This window comes from Momordica charantia, assembly GCF_013281855.1.
Source record: "Momordica charantia cultivar OHB3-1 chromosome 5 unlocalized genomic scaffold, Mcharantia_2.0 BLBB01000005.1, whole genome shotgun sequence".
Lineage (NCBI taxonomy): Eukaryota > Viridiplantae > Streptophyta > Magnoliopsida > Cucurbitales > Cucurbitaceae > Momordica > Momordica charantia.
This window is the reverse complement of record NW_028275163.1, coordinates 19,154,983-19,179,150: the sequence shown is the minus strand read 5'-3', so window position 1 is coordinate 19,179,150 and position 24,168 is coordinate 19,154,983. Positions and strand designations below refer to the sequence as shown.

Here is a 24,168-nt window from a genome sequence, read left to right as displayed (position 1 = left end):
CCTGTGTCAAGCTAGGTTCGTCACACTTATCATGTTGGTTAAATAGAACCCGATCCAAGATCGAGGTTAACGCCTATATCAGGTACAAGTCCTTTGCATGTTGAGATCTCGCCTAGTGTCAAGCTGGATGCATCTTTATCTTGCCTTGTTTGAACGAAATTTTCGCCGCCCAAATACTATATTTTTGTCTTTGTCTATCCTTTTAATTCTGTAAGAATACACAAAGGGGGGCAAGCCGTAGACACCATATTTGGTCCGACTTAATTTATGTTATTTATCTAATTTGATTTTATTTTGAAATAAAAATTTTTCTTTTAAAGAATCTCTTTAATTTCGAAATAAATAAAAGTTGTTTTTTTTATTTTAACAAAATTCGTAAGTTTTTTTTTGTTTTAAAAAATAAATTAAAACGTTGTCTTTGTAAAAGAAAACTATGTTTATGCCCGGCATAGTGGTAAGATATTTGAGTTGTAATATAAACGACACAAGTTCAAGTCTTAACATGCCTCAAAATGAAATTATCGTATTTTATTATTAATTTTTTTTATCATTATTTTTACTAAATAATTATTTTAAATAAAAGATTTCGTTTAGAGTTTTTTTTTAAACAAAGTTTTAAAATAAAGTTTGTATATAAAAACAAGAAAGTTAAGTTATATCCTAAAGTTTTGGCACATTGGTAAGAGGTTTGAGTGTCAATTCTCATGTCATAAGTTTAAGTCTCATTGTGCCCTAAAATTTTATTTATTATTGTTTTTACTAAATAATTATTTCGAAAACTCCAATGACGAAAATTGGAACCTTCTAATATTCTCGTGGTGTTAAAATTTTTCTAATGGCTTTCGTGTCACCCATACCTATTAATTCATATCTTATAATAAAGTGCGAATTAATATAAATTGGGACATCTCAATCAAAATGCAAAAATATTTTTCTTCTTTTGGACCAAATAAAATAATAGGATATTTTTGACAAAATGTGGTACTGTTTTCGAACGAGTGTCGTAGGGTGCTAACACCTTCCCTACGCTCAGTAGACTCCCGAATCAAAAATTTTGTTTTCGTAGACCAACTTTTTAAATAGGTGACCAATCACACCTCGTAGATGGTTGGTGGCGACTCCAAACCCTTATCTCGAAAGAGACCTTTCAGGGGATGACGTCGACCGTTCCGCTTCGCGATGACGTTGCGACAAGCACTTTAAGGAACAACTCGTCTACTTACCCTAAATAAGACAAGGAGTGAATTTCATCTTGCGTGACAATGTTTCTAGCTCCCCACTTGGCCTCGTCTTCAAAATGGTAGGATAACTTAGTTGGCAACCCAGGTCACTCTCACCCATACAAGTCAAAGCACGATCCCTCATAGGTAGGAGTCCATAACTCGCAAGATTAAGATCGAGTTACATATGGTCACCCTATGAAATATTAATCTCGTCAATAGAAAATATTACAAAATGAGATTAATTATTTCGCAGTTCAGTCTTATACAAACTCATTGTGTGGGATATCCCCACTCACATATCTCCACATGAACGATTTGGATTAAATCATTTGTAATTATTACAAAGTGGGTTGTATCCATAGTGTCACCAAGATAAGATACTTAACCTTATCCATATACTCTAGACCCTTTAGGTTATTACTAGAACATGATCCACCCGTATGTCGACCACATACTATTCAAGTTACATCAAATAACCTTGGATGTTCGTTTATTGGATTTTGAGTTATGCAAATAAAATAACAATTATTTTATTGAATAAATAATTTGTTCACAATACAAGCACGAGTTTAGGGCACAAAACTCAACAGTTCACATATTCCACGTAACATCGTCATTTCTGAGATCTCTTAGAAAATAGTACTTGATATTGACATGCTTGCTTCTTCCATGTAGCATAAGATTTTTGGACAACTTAATGGCTGAAGTGTTGTCACAGAAATCCCGGTTGCTCATACTTGTTTGAATTTCAGCTCCTCCAGAATTCTCCAAAGCCAAATTTCTTGACAAGCACAAGTTGTTGCAGCAACAAAGTCAACTTATTTGCTTGAAAGAGTGACGATCAGTTGCTTCTTCGATGACCAAGAAATGACATTCCTCCCATACAGAAAAACATAGTTTGAGATGCTCCTCGTATCGTCTTGATTTCATGCGTAATCACTGTCAACAAAACCGAACAAGTTTGACATGCTGCCATTCTTGTAAACTAGTCAAAACTCTCTCTACGGAGAATTCTATGGCTGCTAATAATTGCATTTCTGTAGAAAATGTTCCATGTATTTGTTGATCAAACTCACATAATACTTATAACTACCAACAATTTGTTTGTAAAGTGTGTTGTTCACCTTTTTCCCTTCATGATCTTTATGGAGCTTCAACCCAAACTCAACTAGAGTGTTTACAGGATTGTAATACCTCATCTGAAATCTGTCAAGAATATCTCCCCCACATATTTCTTTTGAGAGATAAAGATCTCAACCTTTGATTGTAACACTTCTATTCCAAGATAATAATGTATCATACCAAGATCAAACGTTTCAAATCATCCATCATGGATTTCTTAAATTCCTTAAACATGACATCACAATTTCTAGTAAAATAAGGTCATCAACAGACAAACAAATAATGAGAATTCTACCATTATATCCTACTTTAATAAAAAAGTGTCAGCTCATGTTGCTATTTTGAAAATCCAACTTTAAGAAAATAAGATTCAATGCGACTATACAATGCTCGGGGGACTTGTTTTAGCCCGTAAGAGCTTTCCTCAATTTGAAAACTTTATGCTCAATTTTTATTGCAACTTAACCAGGGGTTAGACGATAAATACCTCTTCCTTCAAATAACCACGTAAGAATGCAGATTTGACATCTAGTTGGAAGATAGGCTAAGAATTCTGAGCTGTCAATGCTACCACCAATCTGATCATGTCATGTTTTGCAATCGGAGAAAAAACTTCGGTATAATCGACTCCATAGTGCTGCTTGTATCCTTTAGCCACCAAACGTGCCATGTACTTATTAATCTTACAATTTTCTTTCAGCTTCGTTTTGAATACCCACTTAACACCAATAGTTTTCTGACCTTTGGGAAGACCAGATAACTCTCACGTTTCGTTTCTCTCAATGAAATCAATCTCCTCATCCATAGTTTTTCACCATTTCTCTTCTTTGACAGCAACCTCAAAGCGTTGTAGGATCATAATCTGAAAACAAAGTAAAATGAGTGATTAGATCTTAAATATCGGTGACCTTGTAATCTTCCATCCAAGAAAGCATTCTTCTAACACAAGGCAAAGATTTAACTTCTTCTTTATTAACTTCTGTGGCTATTGGTAAGGCTACAACAACGGCTGGAATTTCATTTTCAATCACAATAGGGGTTGAAATTTGCTCCTGGTTATCATTATCTTCTGCCAGGACTTTGGTAGGTTGTTGCCTATTCCAGTCTCCTATGTTATCTTCATCGAAAACAACGTCCCTATTAATCACTATTTCTTTATTAGTGGATTAAACAGTTTAAGCGCTTTAGATGTTTAACTTACACTGAGAAAGATGACTTTTTTTGCCTTACCATCAAGCTTCTTCTTCCTTACATTCAGGATATGAGCGTATGCGATGCACCTAGAGATATTGAAATAATCCACAGCAAGTCTTCTTCCACTCGAAGCTTCTTCTGGTGTCATCTTTTTAACAGCAAAGTTGGACTTAATGTTAATTATATGAACACTCCAATTTACCGCTTCTGGCAAAAAAGTCTTCTAGATTCCTCTTCTTGCCAACAAGCTTCTAACCATGTTGATAATGGTTCTATTTTTCCTCTCGAGCACACCATTTTCTTGTGGTGTATGGAGTGTCATAAGTTCTCTCTAAATACCTTACTTTGTACAAAAATCTTCGAATTCCTTTGAGCAATATTCGCCACTACAATCCGTACGAAAAGTCTTTATGGTCTTGCTTGCTTCATTTTCAACATGGGTTTTGAAGCTTTTAAATGTAGAACAAGCTTCTGATTTTTCCTCCATTTGAGACCCACAAATATTTAAATGCATCAGCTCCAAAACGTGTTTTGCTATCTAAAGCTTCCTGCTTTCAAATTTGGAACGATGTTATTTGCCAAAAATACATTCTTCGCAGACTTGATCAAGCGTAATAATCTGAGGAAGACCGCTTACCATGTTCTTTTTTAGGGTCATCAAACCACCAAAACTCAAGTGGCAATAAGGAAAATGCCACAACCATGAAAGGTCTTTAATTTCACCCATCAAACAAGGTTGAGTACTTCCAATCTTTAAAGGAAACAATCTGTTTGAGGACATATGAACTACTGCAATAGCCCTCCTAAAAAGATCATAAATCTCACAAGAACCATCTTTCAAAGTAATAACATAACATTTTTCTAGTAATTGACCAACACTCAACAAATAACTCTTTAAACTAGGAACAAACAATACACTGGAGATCGTTTCCACACAATCATTTTTTGTTTTTATTTTAATATCCCTTTTTCCCATTACTTACACAGTAAATAAATCCCCGAAACTGACTGTGGAATGAAAATATTCACTTAGATGAGAAAAAGAAGACTTAATCCCACTCATGTGGTTGCTGCAACATGTATCAACGTACCAAATATCGGGTTCTAGTTCCTTGCTATCTTAGGCAGACATCAGTAGCATTTCGACTTCATTCTTTTCAAAAAAATTTGAAGTCTCTTCCTTATCTCTCTTGTGGGACAGCTTGGTGTGTAACATTACGCCATCTACCTCTACCGTGCGATTGGTCAACACCACTATTGTTGTTGCTTTGATCTCTTCTTCCCTTGCGTGTGCTTCAGCCTATACCTCCGGTCCGACCTCAACCTCGTCCTCTTAAATTTGAGGAAGAAATAGAGGTAGAAGCCTTTAAAACGCTTGTTCATCTGTTGTTGAATCTCGATTCATGTTTTCTTCATGAACAACACGATCTTTGGAGCTCATCAAGGGAGAGCGTATCTACGTCTTTCGATTATATAATCAAACAAACAACATAATTGAACTTTGGTGCCATAGATCACAATACCTTCTCAATGATGGTAAAATCTTACATATTTTTACCGTGGAACCCCATTTTATTGGCCACTACCATCGTCTTTGTGAAATAGCTAGTCACAAATTCACTTTCCTTCATTGACAACATCTCGAATTCCTTTCTTAAGACTTGAAGTTGTGCACGCTTTGTTTTGGAAGAGCCTTGATACATTTTATTCATTGATTCCTAAATATCCTTGGATAATTATTTGCAAACAATAGTCTCCAGGATAGAACGATTAATGGCCGGGAACAAATAAAATAACTTTTTGCCTTCAAGTCTTTCAACTTCAGCCCCTTCAACTCCTTCTGTTGAGCATGTCTGTGAGAATCTTTCGAACTGCATGTGTTGCAACACACGTTTCAACAACATGCCAGTATTCTTTGGACTGTAAGAAATGCTCCATCAACATGCTTCAATTATCGTAGTGACCATCGAAACAAGGAATTGTTGCTTGCATGAAGTTACTCTCCGAGACCATTTATGCTGTAAAATAGAAAAACAAGATGAGCAAAACAAAAGTTAATGTTACTAAACTATTGCTTGCACTTCCTTGTGTTTCCCTTTTAGGATTTCCTCGCTCTTCCCAAATATGGCTCTGATACCACTATTAACAAGAAATAAACACAAGGGACAACAAATATGTGAGGAAGCGAAAGATTTCACTACATTGAATTGAGAATGCTTTAGTCTATTTATATAGGCAAAATACATAACAGAATCATATAAAAATAGAACTCCACGACTAACAAAATTCTAAACTAAGCTCCTAAAGACTAGAACAATAATGACTGATAACAAAGAACATTAATGAATAAATATTAAAAATAGTTGTTATGCTAACATGGTAAGTAGACCATGGAGGACGACAAATAAAATTTGGGGCCACTATCTCTGGATCAATTGACGAAATTTGATGTTAGGGCATGAATGTAGGAGAGGAACAAAAAAACAGAGAAATTCTAGACAATCGTTGAACAGAGAGACCATTGTTTCTTAATAGATTTCTTACTCTGGGGATGACAATTGTCTTCCTTTATCAATTAGTATTTTTCTCTATTGTTCTCCTAGCTTGCATAGACCCACGCTTTCAATCAACTCTAGTCTTCCACAAATTTTATATCATAAACATGCATATTCCTCTCATGAAGACATGAAAACTCTCTTTGACTCTTCATTCCTTTGACTTTTCCAGTATTTGAGTCAAAGAGGTTGTAATTTTTTTCAATGCATGATTTTTCTCAAAATATATGGCTTCCCCGTCATTTCAACACTAAAACTTAATCTTCTAAATTTGTTTCCCCTTCTATTGAGACAATTTTTGAATGGGGTTAAAATCCTTCAACTCTTTTGCAGTTCACAACCAAAGTACATCCACGTATAATCTTTATTTTTCAACTAATAGTTGCATTATAGTTTCATCTTCACTTTTTTTTTTTTTTTTTTTGAGAAAAGGTTTCATCTTCACTCTAACAGAGAAGTTAATGAGGTTATTTTGAAATAATTTTAAACGTTAAAGATTAAAATGAAACTTTTGAAATGATAAGGGTATAATTAAAACCTACCCAAAGTTTAGGGACATAATCGAAACTTGCTATTTGTACAGCTATTTTAGAAATTACCACCACACCACTTTTCCATCTTTGTTTTAATAGAAAATTGACATAATGGTAATTTTGAAACACATTTAAAATGTAAAAAAAAAAAAAATTGAACTTTTGAAAATTTAGATGTACTAGTATTTTCCATTGTGCATTCATTTTTTCTATCCAAGAAAATACATTATTTTATAATACGAATACAGATAAATATTATGGAACTAATATTATGGATATATGTCAATTACCACTTAACTATGCTGTTCTGGCTTATCAAAGAAAAAAGTTTCTTTCACGTTCACAATTTTATGTATATTATTTTGTTCCATGTGTCATGCACATTTTAAATTTTATAAAATTTAATTATTTTAAATGTATTCATGTAAAAGTAAATTATTTGTAAATGATGTTTTTTTAGTACATCACGTGGAGGATTCAAACTCTTAACCTCATGTTTGGATACGTATGCCTTAACTCGATGAGCTATGCTATAGTTGGCTCATACTGTTTAAAATTTATAGATATTTTTTTTAATACATTGCACACAACAATTTTTTATTGCTATTTTTTTTACAATTATATAGTTATATAAAGTATACAGTATCAATCATAGCAATTATTAATTAATAGGATATGATTTGTATTTTGTTAAAAACTAAATTTGTTCAGGCATTTCTAATTTGAAATAAAATATCAACATTTTTTTAGATAAACATAAAATATCAACATTTAAACTCTAAGCATTCATAAAAGTTCAAAATGATATTGACAACTTAGAGTAAAAATAAAATATACAAATTCAAACGCAGGGATAAAATTTTTAAACAATAAAATAATAAGATTTAATTATAAATTATTATTAAGATTAATTATAAAATAATTATTATGAATAATAGTAAGTAGGGAAGAAGAGAAAATCAGTGTGTGCGCATAATTAAAAACAAATTACTACTGAGATATGCAATATTGTGGTCTTTAAATTATAATAATAGATAAAATATTAAGATAAATGGTATTGACTATTAAATGAAAGTACAGGAAAATAAAAGGTATGAATTTTAGAAGTTTATGTTTTTATTGTTGAAGGTAAAAAGATTTATTTTATTTAATATTTTAAAAGTAACATAATAAATTATCATAATTAAATTGTCAAAGCGAATATAGCTCAACTGATAATTGACATATGCCTCCAATCAAGAGCTTGTGAGTTCGAATTCCCTCCCCAACCTGTTGTCCTCAAACAAGAAAAAAGCAGAATTGAAACAATAAGTATAATATTGATAGATCAGTATGGAAGTTGCTTTAAGGTTCTTTATCACTGTCAGAGAGCCATTAGAAGCTTGTCAAAGATCCTGTCGAAAGTTCAGTCTATTAAATAGAGACATCTCGCCTCATTTTCAATACGTGAAACTATATTCTCTCTAAAGTATAAATCGGCTAACTACTGACTTGAACATCGGAATGTTTGCTCTGTTTTGCCAGTCCATTCACTTTAGCTCGTTCAAGGCATCAGTCATCCAGTGCCCACGTTTGTGACCCTTGGTCAATATCTTGATCAAATAGTAGACAAAATAACTATTGTAAATTTTCTGTTCCTTCTCTCCCAACTCTAGAGTTTTAGTTCCAGTGTGATATCGGTGGTTTAGTTCATTGCAATAGTAAAGTTGGTGTTGTCTAATATATCATATCTTGTGAGACAAAATCTTAAACATGAGTGAGAGACGAATATGTTTAAAGAAACTTTTGTGTGATACATATGTCGGGAAATTGATTCACCTAAATAATTTTCCCGAAAATATCCAACACAACTACAAATATGCAAATAGGAAGAAAACATTAAAGACAAGTAAACGACACAGCAAATTATACTGGTTCACCAGTAAGGACTACGTCTAGTCTTCCACTCAGATGTGGGTAATTCACTAATATAGTTTAGGATTGGATACAATCGCTCTCCCAAAAATATCCCCTAGAGGTCTCAACAAAAGCCCTCTAGCTTCTAAATATTTTATACAATTAATATTTAGGAACGGAATGAAAGACTCACAATAATCAAGATCTAATTACCCCAAATGTGTTGATCTTGATGAGCCTCAATGCCTCTGCCAATTCCCGAGCCTCTCCCTTGAAACTGTCACGAAACCCTCTAAAAAACGGCTCAAAATTGACTGGACAATAACCCTTTTTCGACCGGAAAACCCTAATCCTGAAACTGCATTTATATAGACATCGAAACAGCGCCACGACGCTGTCCCCGGCGCCATGGCACTACGGACGAAAAAGTCCGCCCGTGTTCACCATCTGGACAGCGCCGCGGCGCTGCCTTTTCGGCCCGAGTGGCATGCAGCGCTCGCTTCTCCCCTGTTTTCATTCTGCTTCGATCCCGACTCGATCCCGATTCTTCCCTAGCTCATTCTGATATCGTTTTGACTCCACCAACCCGAACAACCTAGGCTTCCAAGTATTTGAATTTTTGGCAGTTCCATAGCTACAAGTTTCATAATTATTATTCATATAATTTTCTTTATACAATTTTCAATATAATATTTTTTTATTTTTCCAAGCGTTTCAACCAGAATCGTTGAAGAAGAGATTTTTTATAATTAAACAAATCAAAAGATTACGGTAGAATTGAAAAATTTTTAAATGTTAAAAGGAAAATTTGAAATCAATTAGCTAGGTCAATGACATATTTTATGACTGAGAGAAAAAGAAGTTATGATATTATTTTCAGAATTTTTTTCAAACAACTACCTCTCCCTAGTAATTGACATATATATCTTCAACTAAAAGTTTGTGAGTTTAATCCAATCCTCACCGTCACATATTGTACTTAAAAAAACCTAGTAGAGATCCATAACTTCATGTAAGATAGGGGAGGTATAAAAATAATTTTGAATTGGTATATTTATTTAGTTTATATGTTCTTATACTAAATTGATTAAATTACAAATTTTATCCTTAAATTTTATTTATTTTTTAAATTGTGTTTAATAGATATCTAAATTAAAAATATATATATAATAAATCTTAAACTTTCAATTTTGCGTTTAAGTCTAAAATCATTAAAAAATATCTAATAGGTCCATGAATTTTCAACTTTGTGTCCAATATGTGTTCTTGAACTTTAAAAAGTCTATTAGGTTAAGGATCTATCAGACATAAAAGTAAAAGTTCGATGACCTACTAGACACAAAATTTAAAGTTTGGAGACCTACTGGATATTTTTTTAAATTTGAAGACTATTAAAAACAACTCTCAATATTGATATTACCAACATGTGAGCTTTAGATAAGCGGTGATAAGCACATATCTCTGATTCAAAGTTGAGCTTTGTTCAGGCTATGATTTTTTCTATTAATCAATCTTTTAATTGCATGTGATATTTTCATTTATTTTATCCTATATTAAAATATATTTTATTTGAAGCAAATTTGAGTATGTGTCAAAGAAAATCTTTTTGATGTAACAAATAAAAATTTGATTCGTATTAATCATCAAATTATTCATTTGATCACTTCATTTATAATTATTATTTCTATTCCACACTTTTATAACTAAATATTTCTATGAAGTAATTATTTTAATAAATTTTTAATACCAAATATAAATCTATTTATTTTTCAATGGAATAAATACTTCTACTCTATGTTTTCTTATTTAACACACATTTTAGCAATTTATACTCATAATATTTATTTATGGCAATAATATTTAACACTTACTTTAAAATTGAAGTAGTAATGAGAATTTGGAGACTTAGCTAAAGTAAGAGGCCATTATTGTCCAAAAAGAACTCTCCTATATCCATACTTATAAAGTATTGATGTACAAAACTTTATATTATTTATAGAAGGGAAAGAAAACAAAGTAGAAAAAAATATTATCACACAAATTAATTATTTAAAGAGAAAAAAAAAACAAGAAACAATATCTAGGGACTGTTAATAAGGACTTTTTCTATGTTTGAGTGAGTGATCTTTGATGAGCTATCTCTGAAAATGAAGAGTATGTTCCAAGGATTGCTCCAATGATGCCCAACACAATTACCACCTTGCATGAAATGATCTACAACACAAAATTTCAAAATTTTCAACTTTTTTACAATTTCTCTTTTTGAGGATTAATAATAGATTAAATAATAAGTTTAATCTCTGAACTTTGACGGACTTTCACTTTTGTGTTTAATAAGTCATTGAAATTATATGAAAAAAAAATGTCTAATAAGTCAAAACTTATTAGGCACAAAGTTGAACGGTCGGAAACTTATTAGCCATCGAATTAAAACTTTAGTGGTTTATTTGATACTTTTTGATGTTAGCTAAAACGAGCATATTTTAACGGTAATTGACATATATCTCTAATCAAGAGGTTATTTGTTCGATCTCCATACTTTTTTGATGTTAAGAGATCTAATAAACACAACTTCGAAAGTTCAAGGAGTAAACTTTTAATTTAACCTTAATTATATATTTTCTTTTGTTATTTGTTTCGGTTATGTTTATGTACATTTTGAAGTTTTATATTAATTATAGTAGTTTAGTTAAATCTTATTAATGTACAACATAAATTTTTGACAATAATGTAGTTTATATTAGTAGCACGCCATTTAGAAAATTGGTGAGTTTTTGCTATTTTTTTTAATTAGCGTAAAATAGATTTTTGGTCCCTGAATTTTGGACTTCGTTTCTATTTGGTTCTTGAGTTTAAAAAACCATCACTTAATAGTCATTGAAATTGAAATTTAGTTCCTATTTTGTCGTAAAGTTCACAGGCATGTTTGATCCCTGAAGTTTGATTTTAGTTTTTAATTGATCAATTAGGTTTGAGTTTGGTTTTTAATTGGCCCCTAATAGAACTGATCGTTATTTAACCTAATGGAATAATGATATGACGTCAACATATGTTTACTAGACAGTGAGAGAGATATCTCAAATGACTCAATATGAACATCGACAAATTTAGTTGGCTGTCGAGAAATTATTTGTTGATTCGCATCGTAAACTAGATCCTAGTCAAATTTTTACTGTTAAACTATAGATGAAGTAAGAGGAAGGGTCGTGACGCTGTCGAAAGAGTGGAAGAAATGGAGGAGAAGAAAAGTGAGGGAGAAAGATGAGGAGAGAAAAATGACACTCAGAGAATAAATAATGAAATTTGTCACTCATTTTAAAAACACACCCTCACTAAAGTCTAGTCAATATATATATGTTAGCTATCACGTAATCATCTTGTTAGGTCATAACTAACGGTCAACCCAACTCACGGACCAATTAGAAATCAAATTTAAGTTTCAATGACCAATTAAAAACCAAATTCAAACTTCAGGAATCGGCTTTATAATTTCTAAGATCGAATTAAAATTAAATTTAAATCTCAGGCACCAAATATAGATAAAAGTATATTTTGCCCTTTTATTATTATTATTAACATTAAGATTTTCATTCAAATTGAATCAGTTGATTAATGCCATGAACTATTTTCATTGATAAAATTTAACTAAGAAATAAAAGTTAATATTAATAGTAATTATATTTCCTTATGTTTTTTTTTATTAATTAGCTATTCATATATAGTTATTAACAATTTTTATAAATATAATTAAAATTAAAATTCATGAAAACACATTAATAAAAAATATCAATTCAAACAAGTTTTTCTAAATTAAAATACGCTAATAGATATATTTAAACTCTAATGTTTGGATTTTATATCTCAAATTTTCATAAAATTAAATGTAAAGAAAAAGAAAAAATAATTATTGATATACATACCTGTGTATTGGTAGCTTCTTTCCCCATGATTTTCAAAAAGCAAGAGGCTGGTATTATTATTGCCTGAACCAAAATATAAGTAATTTATGTATACACAATAATATTATTTTTGTTTTTTACAATTAATAAGCACTTTTCAAGGAAGTCATAAATTCAGAAGTACTTTACCAATATAGATGCTTTCCACATAAACATTTATTTATCCCTATTAATCCATCATAAAATAAAATTTATCTTGCAATAATTTACAATTTATCATTCACTTTTAAGTAATATATTAAAAAAAACATTTTCATTTTATTAAAAGAAATTTTAAAATATTAATTAGAACCAAACCAAAGTAATTATTTTTTAAGCATATTTTAATATAATTGTTCTATATATATAAAAAGCACTTTTAATTAAACATATATTTTTTAAAAGAATTCTCAAATACAATATTGGAAAGTGAAAAAACCACAATTTTATTTTGTTTTGAAAAAAATTAATGAGCTGAATACACTTACAATAAGTATGCAGAGAAGAGAACCAATTAAAGCCATCACAAGACCTGCAATTCACACAAGAGAGTGATTAAGTAATTTTATTACTTTTTTTTTAAATACTATTTTGGTTTTAGTAGCTTTGGTTCATTTTAGTTATTGTACTGGTTCATTTTAGTCCCTATATTTTAAACTTTGATTCATTTAGTCCCTGTACTTTGAAAATGTTCATTTGATCCATGTGCTTTTAATAAGTGATCATTTTGATTCCTCTTTGCAAAATTTTAATACAAATTTTACACATAACGGTAACTTTTAGTATAAATTAATGTTTACATTTTAAGAAATATATTGATTTAGTGTCGTGTTGAAATTGTGAAAAAAAACGAGATTAAGAATAAAATTAAGAAACCAAAATAGTCGCTTTTTAAACGTACATGGACCAAAATGAACATTTTGAAAATACAGAGACAAAAACGAATATTTTAAAAGTATAAGAACCAAAATGAACCACAACTGAACGTACACGACCAGACTAGTATGCAATCCTATCACGTCACCTCATTCAATATTTTTTCTTAACGAAATGCTACTTTAGATTATTACATATTTTCTTTTAAGTTAAGAAATTAAATAATTAAGCAGAAGGTGAAAATTTTAATTTAATTATAAGGGGAAACATAGCATACCAAAAAATGGGAGAAGGAGAGCAACACAAACAGAGGAGATAACAAGTGCAGTTCTTATAAGAATGGAGCAGCAGTAGCTATTTGAATATCTGGCTGGAAGTCTCTCCTCTATACTCTTTGCCAATGGAGTCATCAACAATGCATATCTGAGAAATTGTTAAGGACTCCAAATTCCAAAACTTCAACCAAATTTTATTTTATTTTCAGAACATCATCAATGTATGTGAAAAAGGATATTTAGTCAATGGAACAATAACCTGTCAAAAAAGAGAAAAAAAATCAACCTACCGATTTTGTTTTATTTTAGTCTCTATACTTTCAAATGTCCAAATCGGGTCCTTATTATTAACATTCATGGGTTTCATCTCAAAACCAATTGACAAGAAGAGAAGTAGCTCATGTCTATTATAAAACCATCATCAGGCTTCTTATCTTTTTATTTTCAATGTGCAAGATCGTGACTCTTTTTGCTTGCTTATCGATCTTGGCCTGATACCATTTTCGGACCGGAGGTTCATTTGAGTTTTTGGGTTCTGATACCATATTAACATTCATGAAATTCCATCTCAAAATCAATTGGTAATGATCAGAGGAGTAGCTCATATCTATTATAAAGTCTCTTGTCTTTTTCAATGTGAGATCTGAAGGCTCATATTTGCAATAAATTTTAATACTAAAAAAATTAGAAAAGAAAAAATAAAAACCTCTATGGATATTACATAAACTAAATTTGGACATTTGAAAGTAGGAATTAAATTGGGATTTTTTAATAGAGAGGATTGAAAATATGTAAAAATTATTAAACTTATTAATTAAAGTGCTTAGATAAATGGTGAAAGTAAAACTTACTGTGGTCCACTTTGCAACTTTGGATACAAGAGCATGTTGTGGCATGTTCAAAGTTATTTGAGATAATATACTTTGGCCAAACATGAGAAATCCCATCACAGCAACTCCCCCAAATATTATAACACAAAATACAAAACTGCCAAATATAAAAATATATTGAAACATCAGGTGTAAGATGAAAAGTAAATATATAATAGCATTCAAATTACCATTGTTGAATCTCTATGATTTGAGTTTAGTTTTAAATTCGTCCCTACAATTTTAAAGATTCAAATAAATGGTATGATTTGATAACTGCCTACAAACTTAAACTATTGTTTACTCACTCAAAGACTCACCATTTCCTCTTCTTTTTGATCTCTAAACCCTTATTATAGTTGTAATTAACACATACCGTCATTTTAGAAAAAAAAAAAACCTAATTTACTGCCTCGTAAAAATAGAAAACGTATCCCATATTTAAGATGGCAATAGCATTGTAACAACATGGATGATTGGTAAGATTTGATAAAATTATAGAGACCAAATTGAAACTAGCATAAACTAAGATACGTTGAATTGAAACTTTAAAAATCATAAACACTAAATAGAAAATAAGCTCAAATAGTAGGAACCAAATCCTATGACCTAAAAAACTACTTATAAATATAGCGCATAGTTGGAGTTTGAGGGGCATACCATATTAGGAGGGCCTTACTGAACTTGGTTTTATCTGCCATGGAATGGTAAAGATTTGGAAAGAGGGTATGGCCTGAGAAACAAAATCCATAAGCCCCAATGGCAAATGGAATGCCCTTCCAATTCACCACTTCACCACTCCCACCTTCATCGAACCCTATTCCTCCGATGGTTCCCAAATAGCCTATGCTTAGAATTACCACTGTGGTTGCCAGCACCCCGCCAGCTGAAATTTTACAAACAGATGGTTAAATCATCGATCAACCTAAAAACTTAAGTTTATATATAGTTAATTACGATAAACTTAATTTTCTAATATATGGACCTTCTACTCTAATATGATGTTGAATCATCACTCAACCCAAAAGTTTAAGTCAATTGACAGTTACGGTAAATTTAATGAAATTTAATCTTTTATATATATATAGGTTAAGTTAAATACATATATTTAGTCCTTAAATTTTAAAAAGTTTGATTAATCACATTAGATCTGTCATTTCTTGCTAATAAGATTGTAGGGATGTCGGGTGAGATCTAATGAAAAATAGAAACACTGTTATGAAACTTTTTTCTTTTTTTTTTAATAACATAAAGTGTTAAGGGATTCGAACTCACGACTTTCTAATCGGACATAGTTACCTTAACCCATTAAGTTATGCTCAGGTTGGTAACGTTTATGAAACTTTTAACTGCATAGCAATGAGATTTATGTAAATATTGTTAACTTTTTAAAAACAGACAATGTTATATTTATTAATTTAGTCATTGAATAACATGGTGTGCTTATTGAACAAACGAAGACAGATCTAGATGAATGATAGAAGAAAGTGAACAACTAACTAGGACAAAACTACAGTAACGAAACATGGACGGTAAAAGAGATTTGATACGTTGCTTCGACATCGTCATTACATGAAAGGAAAAAATTTTATATGTATATCCATATAGAAATTAAAGATATGTTACCTGAGAGATATGAGATCCAACGCAGATCTCTGAGCCACACAGTGGGCAAAACGATAAGAGCAGTAATAATTGCAAAGAGATGCATGGAGTCCAAATGAAGGCCCCAAAAACTTAACCACGCATCTGGAAATAGACTACTTAGATTGTCTTGTTCCAATATGATAAACTCCACGCAGCAACACTGTACAAAAAATTTTATACACGCATCCAAAAAACAATCAAATATTCGCAAAAAAACTCTTTAATGCAAAGTTATGAAAAATTTATATTGAGATTGTAATAAAACGATGGAATACAAAAAAAAACAGGACGTCAGATACAACTATTTTTTAATAGTATAGAGATCAAAATAACCAAGTGAAACTGTGAACATGTTCTTTTGAGTCAAGTTATTTCAATTTAAATCATATAAATTGGATATGTTTTAAAAATATTTTGGGTGGGACATGTCAATCAAATTAAAGTTTGAAAGAAATTTTGACGTCCCACCATCATTTTATCAATGGAATATTTCAATATTTTGTGATAATTAAAGAGTTGATTAGAATAAAAGATCCAATCCATAAAAAATGAGATTGAAACTTTAAAGATGAAGTACAAAATTGAAAAGACCCAAACAGGAAGAACGTTGAATCAAAGTGAGTTGGAGATTTCACTTACATATAATTCCAAATATAGAAGTATCTGCAGCAAGAAGCAGAAGAAGGTTAGCTCAAGCAAAAAAAGAATATATATATATATAATAAAAAAAAAGTTTAAATACTATTTTTGACTCATTTTAATTCATATATTTGGAAACGTTTATTTTGATTCTGGCATTTTCAACTTTTGTTCTCTCTGTACTTTTAGAAATATTAAAAGAAAAGAAAAAAAGCTCACAGATACAAGAAGACGTCCATAGGTTCCAAAGGCAGCCTGTCCCAAATCTGGAAAAGTGATGATTTTGAATTCCGTTGATCTTTTTTCAAAGCAATACTTCATAAGCATGGCTGTGAAGTAGCAAACAACAGCAAAAACAAGAAGCACTCCCAGGCTGCCCCACCCAGCTTCTTTTACTGTGTAAGGTGTCGACAGAAGCCCTACTCCAGCCATGAAGTTCATTCCTGTCACATCCCACGCACACATTATTATTATTGTATAATATATGATCCTATTTATTGCATTTTGATTTTCCCTTTTGTTTTGTTTTTATCTGCCTCCAAGGCATCTTTGGGGTGATCTAATAGTCTCTTCTAGAGAAACAACAATCGGGTTGGTATGTGCATTTTTGTTTGTTGTCTCTGTTGTTCACTTTGATCTCTTATCCTCTCACCATGTAATCCATTTTGACAACCTTGAGTTGTAGGGTCCTTTTTCTATTGTTCTTTTTGGTTGATTTAGTCTATCTTTTTACTTTTTTTTCTTCTTTTAACTTTGGAAAATAAAAAACTAAAGACATACTTGTTTGGTAATGTTCTTCTTTTTTGTTTCTATTTTCTGTGTTAAGGATCCCACATCGATAAAAGAGTGGATCTTACATACAAGAACTATTCCTCTCATTGTCAATTGATTTTGAGATTAAACCCCAAAAATATTAATATGATATCAGAATCCAAAATGCTCAAACCAGCAATCGGTCCAAAAAATCGATGAGCCAAAAGAGCCACAAGAAGGGACCTTACATAAGTTTATAATAGACATAGACTACTCTTGAAACTCATGAATATTAATATTATGATCTTATATAATAAAGAAATTAAAATATGTCACACCAGCTTTGAGATCTGGACTACTCAAATTAGAAATGGAAATAAGAAACATAAAACTTGTTTTTGTAAGTTACATGTAGAGATAGCAACCGAGCTAAGGTAGATTAGGGATGTCTGTCTTCATTTTTCTGTCTTTGGATGTATTTTCAAAGGACAGTTCATTCACTCTTATATATATATATATATATATATATATATATATATATATATATATATATTTTGTTTCATAATAAAAAATCAATTAAATAAATAATAAATAAAACATACATTTCAAAATTAAAACATAGGGGAAAATAATTTACTAAATAATTTAGTGTTATTAATTAAAAAATTTATAATTTTTTAATAATGTATGAGTACAAAAGTCAATAAATATAATTAAAAATCCAAAGATAGGAACATGTCATCCTCGCTTAAGTCGGAAAATTTCCACCTAGTGTGGGGAAAAATTGACAAATGTTATTCACATGTATATCAATTCTTCCTAAAGTAATAATAAAAAAAATTAATTGATTAAAATTGAAATATATATATATATAATTATAAATTATTTTAGTCTCGATTCTTTAATGTTAAGGATCCACATCGATAAAAGAAATGACTTTACATAAATTTATAATAGACCTGAGTTACTCCTCTCATTGTCAATTGATTTTAAGATGGAACCCTATAAATATTGATAGGAACAAGAAACATAATTTGAATTAATAGTTCGATGCTAATTAACATTTATCTCCAATCAAAAGGTTGTGAGTTCAATCCCTCACCCCACATGTTGTACTCAAAAGAAGAAGAAAAAAAAAGAGAGAAAATCATGACCATCCCTTTTTAGGAACATTTACCTATTATATGGAGAAGATAAAGTATACAATTCAACAGGCCAACTATTAAACAACTTATTAAAAATACAAGACAGAAAGAAAAACCTCACCCCACTTTCTATCCTTTCGAAAGTTTTAACACTACTTTACTTTTGACAATTCATCTTTTAATTGTCATGTCGTAAATAATTTTTCATTCAAAATATCAAAAAATGTTTGGTCAAATAATATTTATGAAATGACTATAAAAGATAAATGACGATCTTTTTTCCCTCTATTATTACTTACTAGTCATAAATATAATTGATATATTATATAGAAGAAAAAGAAAGAGTTGGTGGAGGGTGAGTTATGTTACCGTTGAAAACGGTCTGCGTGAAGGTGCAGCCGTGGCGCGTAGGCAATGCTTGTGAAGATGAGCTATCATTCGAGTCATCATAAATATAATTATAATTATAATTATAATCGCTGGATAATAATGGAGCCTCAGCCTCGCCCTTCTCGCCGGACTCCAGCCCATTCCTGAAGCTCGATTTTATGACGTTTGGAATCCGTAAAATCCCAAATGTTGGTGAAGCCGTAATGGCGTAACAGTCGCTCGCTTCTCTGTCATGTTATAATAATTATTACGAGGTGGGTCCCACTCTTGTCCCCATAAATCAAATTCACTATTCTAAAATTAAACTTCATACCCCTTTTTTGTCTTCTAATTTAAATCCCTAAAGTTCTATTAAATTAAAAATATTTTAAAAATAAGATACTTTAAAAAGATGATTTAAAGGGATGGAATTCAAAATTTGACGTCAAAATTGACTCACCTATCTAAATTCACAGGTGTAATTAAATTGAATTACTTTTTAATTTTTTTTTCACTTAATAAATTATAAAAAAGCAAAAGACGCTACCTATAGATGGGATAGACTTGAAAAGAAGTAAAATTGGAAGCAACCATATATATTATATATAAAATATTAACTTGTGCAAAGAGATATGATTATTGCAATTAAATTTATTAAGGATGATAAATTAATTATCATTTAATTAAACTTAACTTAATTAAGAACTAATTCTATTATAAGTTTTAGCTGCTTAATTTTTTTAAAATCCAAAGTAATTTCATGTGGCTCAAACCCAAGATTGTTCTTTGAAGTTCCAAACCACCAAGCTATCCTTTATTTCTTTTTTAATGATTTTTTTTTTAACAATGATTGATCAAGGAAAGCAATCGAACTACGTTCATGTGATAGAAACTCTTCGTATTTAGCCTATTACATATTACTTTAAGCATTTGTCAATGTCAACATTTATTGCTTATATAAATGAACAAAAGTAATGTGCTTACTACGTTAGGTTTTTATTAAATCATTTATTGAAAAAGGCTAAAATAATTTATTTTATACAAAGTTAAAGGGATATTTGAATGTTTAGGAATAAAATAAAGCTAACATAAAAAGTTGAGGAAAACCGAATGAGATTTAGATATTTAATTTGGGTTACTTGCAAAAGTTGACTATGACTAGAAAACACCTTCGTTATCTCCAAAAAAAGAAAAAAAAAGCTCTTAAATCTATAGTCCTTTTTTTAATACTCAATTTATAGTCCCAATAAATATATTTAATTACAACTTTTTCATACACATCACAAAAAAAAAAAAAAATCAACAAATGAAGAAATAAATTAATTTATTTTGTTCTTGTGAATGATAACAATCAATTCATTCTTCCATCAGAATTAAAGATTTCAAAACCATTTCTATTTAAAAGTAAGAAAATTGTCAAACTTTCAATTTCATTAAATTAAACCCTAGATTTATAGATGTTGCAATTCTTAGCCTATGTTCTTCTAATCCACCCACTCATTGTCAATAAATCTCGTAAAATTCATCGGTTTCAATGAATCAAGTTTAGCAAAAATAAATAAATAAATAAATTTGATCACAAAATCGACCGTGGAAAAGAAAAATAAAATCTTATCTACTTTATATATATATATATATATATTTCAGATTCTTCGGATAAAAATAGCAACATTTTTCAATTTCACGGTACAAATTGAACACTCGATTAAAAAAGAAAAAGTTATTAAAACCCTAACTCGGAATAGAAAGGAAATTAAACCCTCCAAAAACACAACAAAGATTGGATCCAAAAAGGCATTAATGATTAGTATTACAGTTAATTAAACGCACCTGAAACTCTGCGGCCATGGTTGAGAATCGGCAGCGGTGGAATCTTTCCCGTCGTTCCGACTGGCATAGCTACAATCACTTTCACTTTCCACGTCGCTATCATTCATCTCGACATCATCTTCGTGACCGTCATTGCAGTAATCTCCGACATGGCCGTTCGTTTTCTCAACCATGACGGTTGATTCGAAGAACCAGAGGATTAAGAATAGAGAAAACTTGAAGCTAAAATTTGGAGGATGGCGAATTAATGAATTGACCACAAGGCTGGTGCTGCTGCTGCTTGTGCGCAGGAGGCCATATATTTATATCAAAGGGGCAGGCAGAGGCAGAAATGGTTGTGGTTGGTGGTGTCTTTTAAATGCCCCAATAACTCTTTTTAGGATTGCCAATGGTACTAATTTTTTTTTACAACATCTGGAGATGGATGGGAGATCGAATTCACAACTTCTGTATTGAAAATTATGCTAATTATCCTTGAGCTATGCTTGCTTTGACGGTAACTAATTTTGAATTAAATCATACATAATAATTAGATATTGACCGTGGGGTGTTACTTTTTTCTGTGGGACCCGTCCCAGACGGAGTAGAAAATCCTTGTTTAAGTGGGTTGTTGGCTGATGAGATGTGTGTAAGGTTTATATTTTCTTTTTACTTATTTGTATTAATAATTTAAATTGTGAAACTTAAATTTTTAGAATTTATTGGTTTGTGAATTATGAAATATTGTGGGAAATTTAAGACTTTTCACTTTTAGAATTCTCCCTTTGCGTGGAGATCTAAATGGATGTTCACCGTAGAGAATTCATATTTAATTGGAAATTTTCTATAATAAATATGGAATAATTTACTGTGGAAAAATTCCAATACACGTGAGTTCCATGTGAAAATCTCCATCTCAATCTTCGCAAAATTTTAGAGGTGAATGAAATGGAAGGGTAGCGATGGTCATTCTCTATCTCCATCCTACCTAGATAATTAATACTCAGTCTCTAGTGAGTAGATTTTCCTAAGACCGCTATTAAAAATTGATAGTTATTTATTTTTGTGGGGGGAAAAAGAAAAAACCTCTGGTGCTTCCCCTCCATTCATGCATTCCTCCTCATTGTTAAAAACATAAGGGTGGTAGGAGATATCAATTGAGAAGGTGTATTTTATTCTCTCTCATCTGCCCCTAAGTTTTTTTAAAAAAATGTTTTAGTAAACCCTAAATTTCCAAAATGTTGGTGTAACTTTTTAAGAGTGTCTTAAATTTTAGATTTTAAATGTTGTATATAATGAGTTAAAAGTTTAGGGATCGGTTGGCAACTTAGTTTATTCATTTCTATCTGTATCTAAAAAAAGTCTTTAAAAGTCTAGTCAAATTTTGAAATCTAAATAAGTACTTAAAAAGTTTGTTTGATTTAATTTTCTTCAAAAATTGATTAAGCTAGTCCATGTGAAAGGATGAATAGCCGATCTATGACCTGTCAGTCCGTAATCATCCAACCTTCTTATCGTAATTGCCATAACAGACTTGTCCCTTCACTTCGCTTACGTACAAAAGACACTCATTAATTCCTCAAAACTCAGGTATGCAATTCTGTTTCGAGAACAACCAACTTGATCTTGCACCTAGTGTTTGGTTTTTTTCTTTTCGGATCCTATCTTGTATGAGTTCTCGTTCCTCGTTAGCTCGACCATAGGATACATGCTCGACCTCGATAGCTTGAAAAATCCTACATCGGCAAAGTTAATAACAAAATCATTATTAAATATGACTTGAACAAAGCCATTTAAAAACAATTTTCGTAAGTTTAATTTAAAAACAGACAAAAAATTATTATGAAATGGAACAAAGTCAACAAATATAATAAATAGTGTTGATACAGATAATTTAGACATGGCCTAAATTGTTTTCTATAATGGTTTTTGGGATCTGATTCGGAAGAGATTTCTATACTTTTCATTTGTTTATCTTTTAGAAAATAAAAATAAAAAAAAGAAAAGAAAAACGAAAAGCAATTCAATGAAGAGATATATTTAGATCCTTATCTCTAAACAGTTGGTATTCTTTTTTTCTTTCCTTCTCCATCTCATAGATGACTTTTAAAAGAAAAATAGTTTATTAGCACTCGCATGCACATTGTATATTTTGTTTTATTTTATAATAATAAAATTTATAAATTTGATAAATTTATTTTATTATTTATAAATTGTAATGGTAAACATATAAGATTGAAAATAATAATTATTATTAAATATCATTATTTTTAAAAAATTGATGAGAGCAGGGCCTTGAGGCCTATGGCTATGGCCCCTTCTCAGATCGGCCACTCCCCGAACATTTCAATTTTTAATTTTTTTTGTATTTGGGTAAAATTTCTGGTACTACAGAGTACTACTCTCATTCACCGTTGATTATGAGGAACGGACCCAGAGGTAGGTAAGCGGATTGGGGCCTATCGACCCAGTGGCCGAGAACCTCTCCAGTGATTCTCGACCCCCGTGCAAGCCCTGGCCGAATCGACTCGGTCTCGACCTTGAATAGTACAGCGTGAGGCTCATTATGTGATCAAGGATTCGACGAATGTAAACCCTAGGAGGATTAGGGTTCAGCCGATCCTAAAGGAATGAGGAGTCGACCATTATAAATACAAGGATAGACCAAACCCTAAAGGTATGCTCACAACACCTTACGCTTTACACTCAACTACTCCGATTCTAACTTAAGCATTTAGTGCTATTCTGTTTTGCAGGTCTCGTTGATCCCTTTATTCTAGAAGATTGATGCGAGGAATCCCAGAAGGCCAAATTTTTGCATCAACAATGTGGAGTCCATTAACGTTCAAATAATGTAAAAGTAAAATTATAGTGTGAACAAAGACAAGAGTATGACGATATTATTGTATAAGGAATTCTTCTGCCCCACCAATAAATCCCACGTGCTACTCTTATATCCTTTACATTTCTTTATCTATTATTTGAAGTTTTTTTGTATCAACCTTTTGATCAGCTCCTCATGTAGAAACTCAGGTTGAGAACCTTTGTTTCTTTATGAAAGCTTTCTAGAGTGGAATTTTTCTTCCGTGCTTATTTCATTCATTTTTTAGAAAAGTTACATTTTTGTCTATTTTCAATAATCTCACATTCTCGATGCTGCTTCATTTTTGTCTAAGATAATAAACAACACTCGAACCGGTGTTTCACCAGTGAGTTCTTTAATCGGAGGAGTTATCTTGGAATGAGATACTTTTTTTTAGTACAATATGTGGGGATGAGATATCGAACTCACAATTTCATGGTTGGAGGCATATGTCAATTATCG

At 31.0% G+C, this 24,168-nt stretch overlaps 1 protein-coding gene across 1 annotated transcript; it reads right to left on the bottom strand.

Moving 5' to 3' along the window:
• Positions 1-10,433: 10,433 nt before the first annotated feature.
• On the bottom strand, positions 10,434-21,188 carry LOC111016611 (amino acid transporter AVT1A). The gene is made up of 12 exons (XM_022292056.2): positions 20,865-21,188; positions 19,035-19,282; positions 16,987-17,210; positions 16,768-16,791; positions 16,108-16,288; positions 15,142-15,367; positions 14,464-14,599; positions 13,852-13,871; positions 13,615-13,760; positions 12,950-12,993; positions 12,444-12,506; positions 10,434-10,737 (listed from the first exon to the last, which is right to left on the bottom strand). The coding sequence occupies exons 1-12, from the start codon at positions 21,035-21,037 to the stop codon at positions 10,630-10,632; spliced, it is 1,593 nt and encodes a 530-aa protein (XP_022147748.1). The 5' UTR covers positions 21,038-21,188; the 3' UTR covers positions 10,434-10,629.
• Between the last annotated feature and the right edge of the window lie 2,980 nt (positions 21,189-24,168).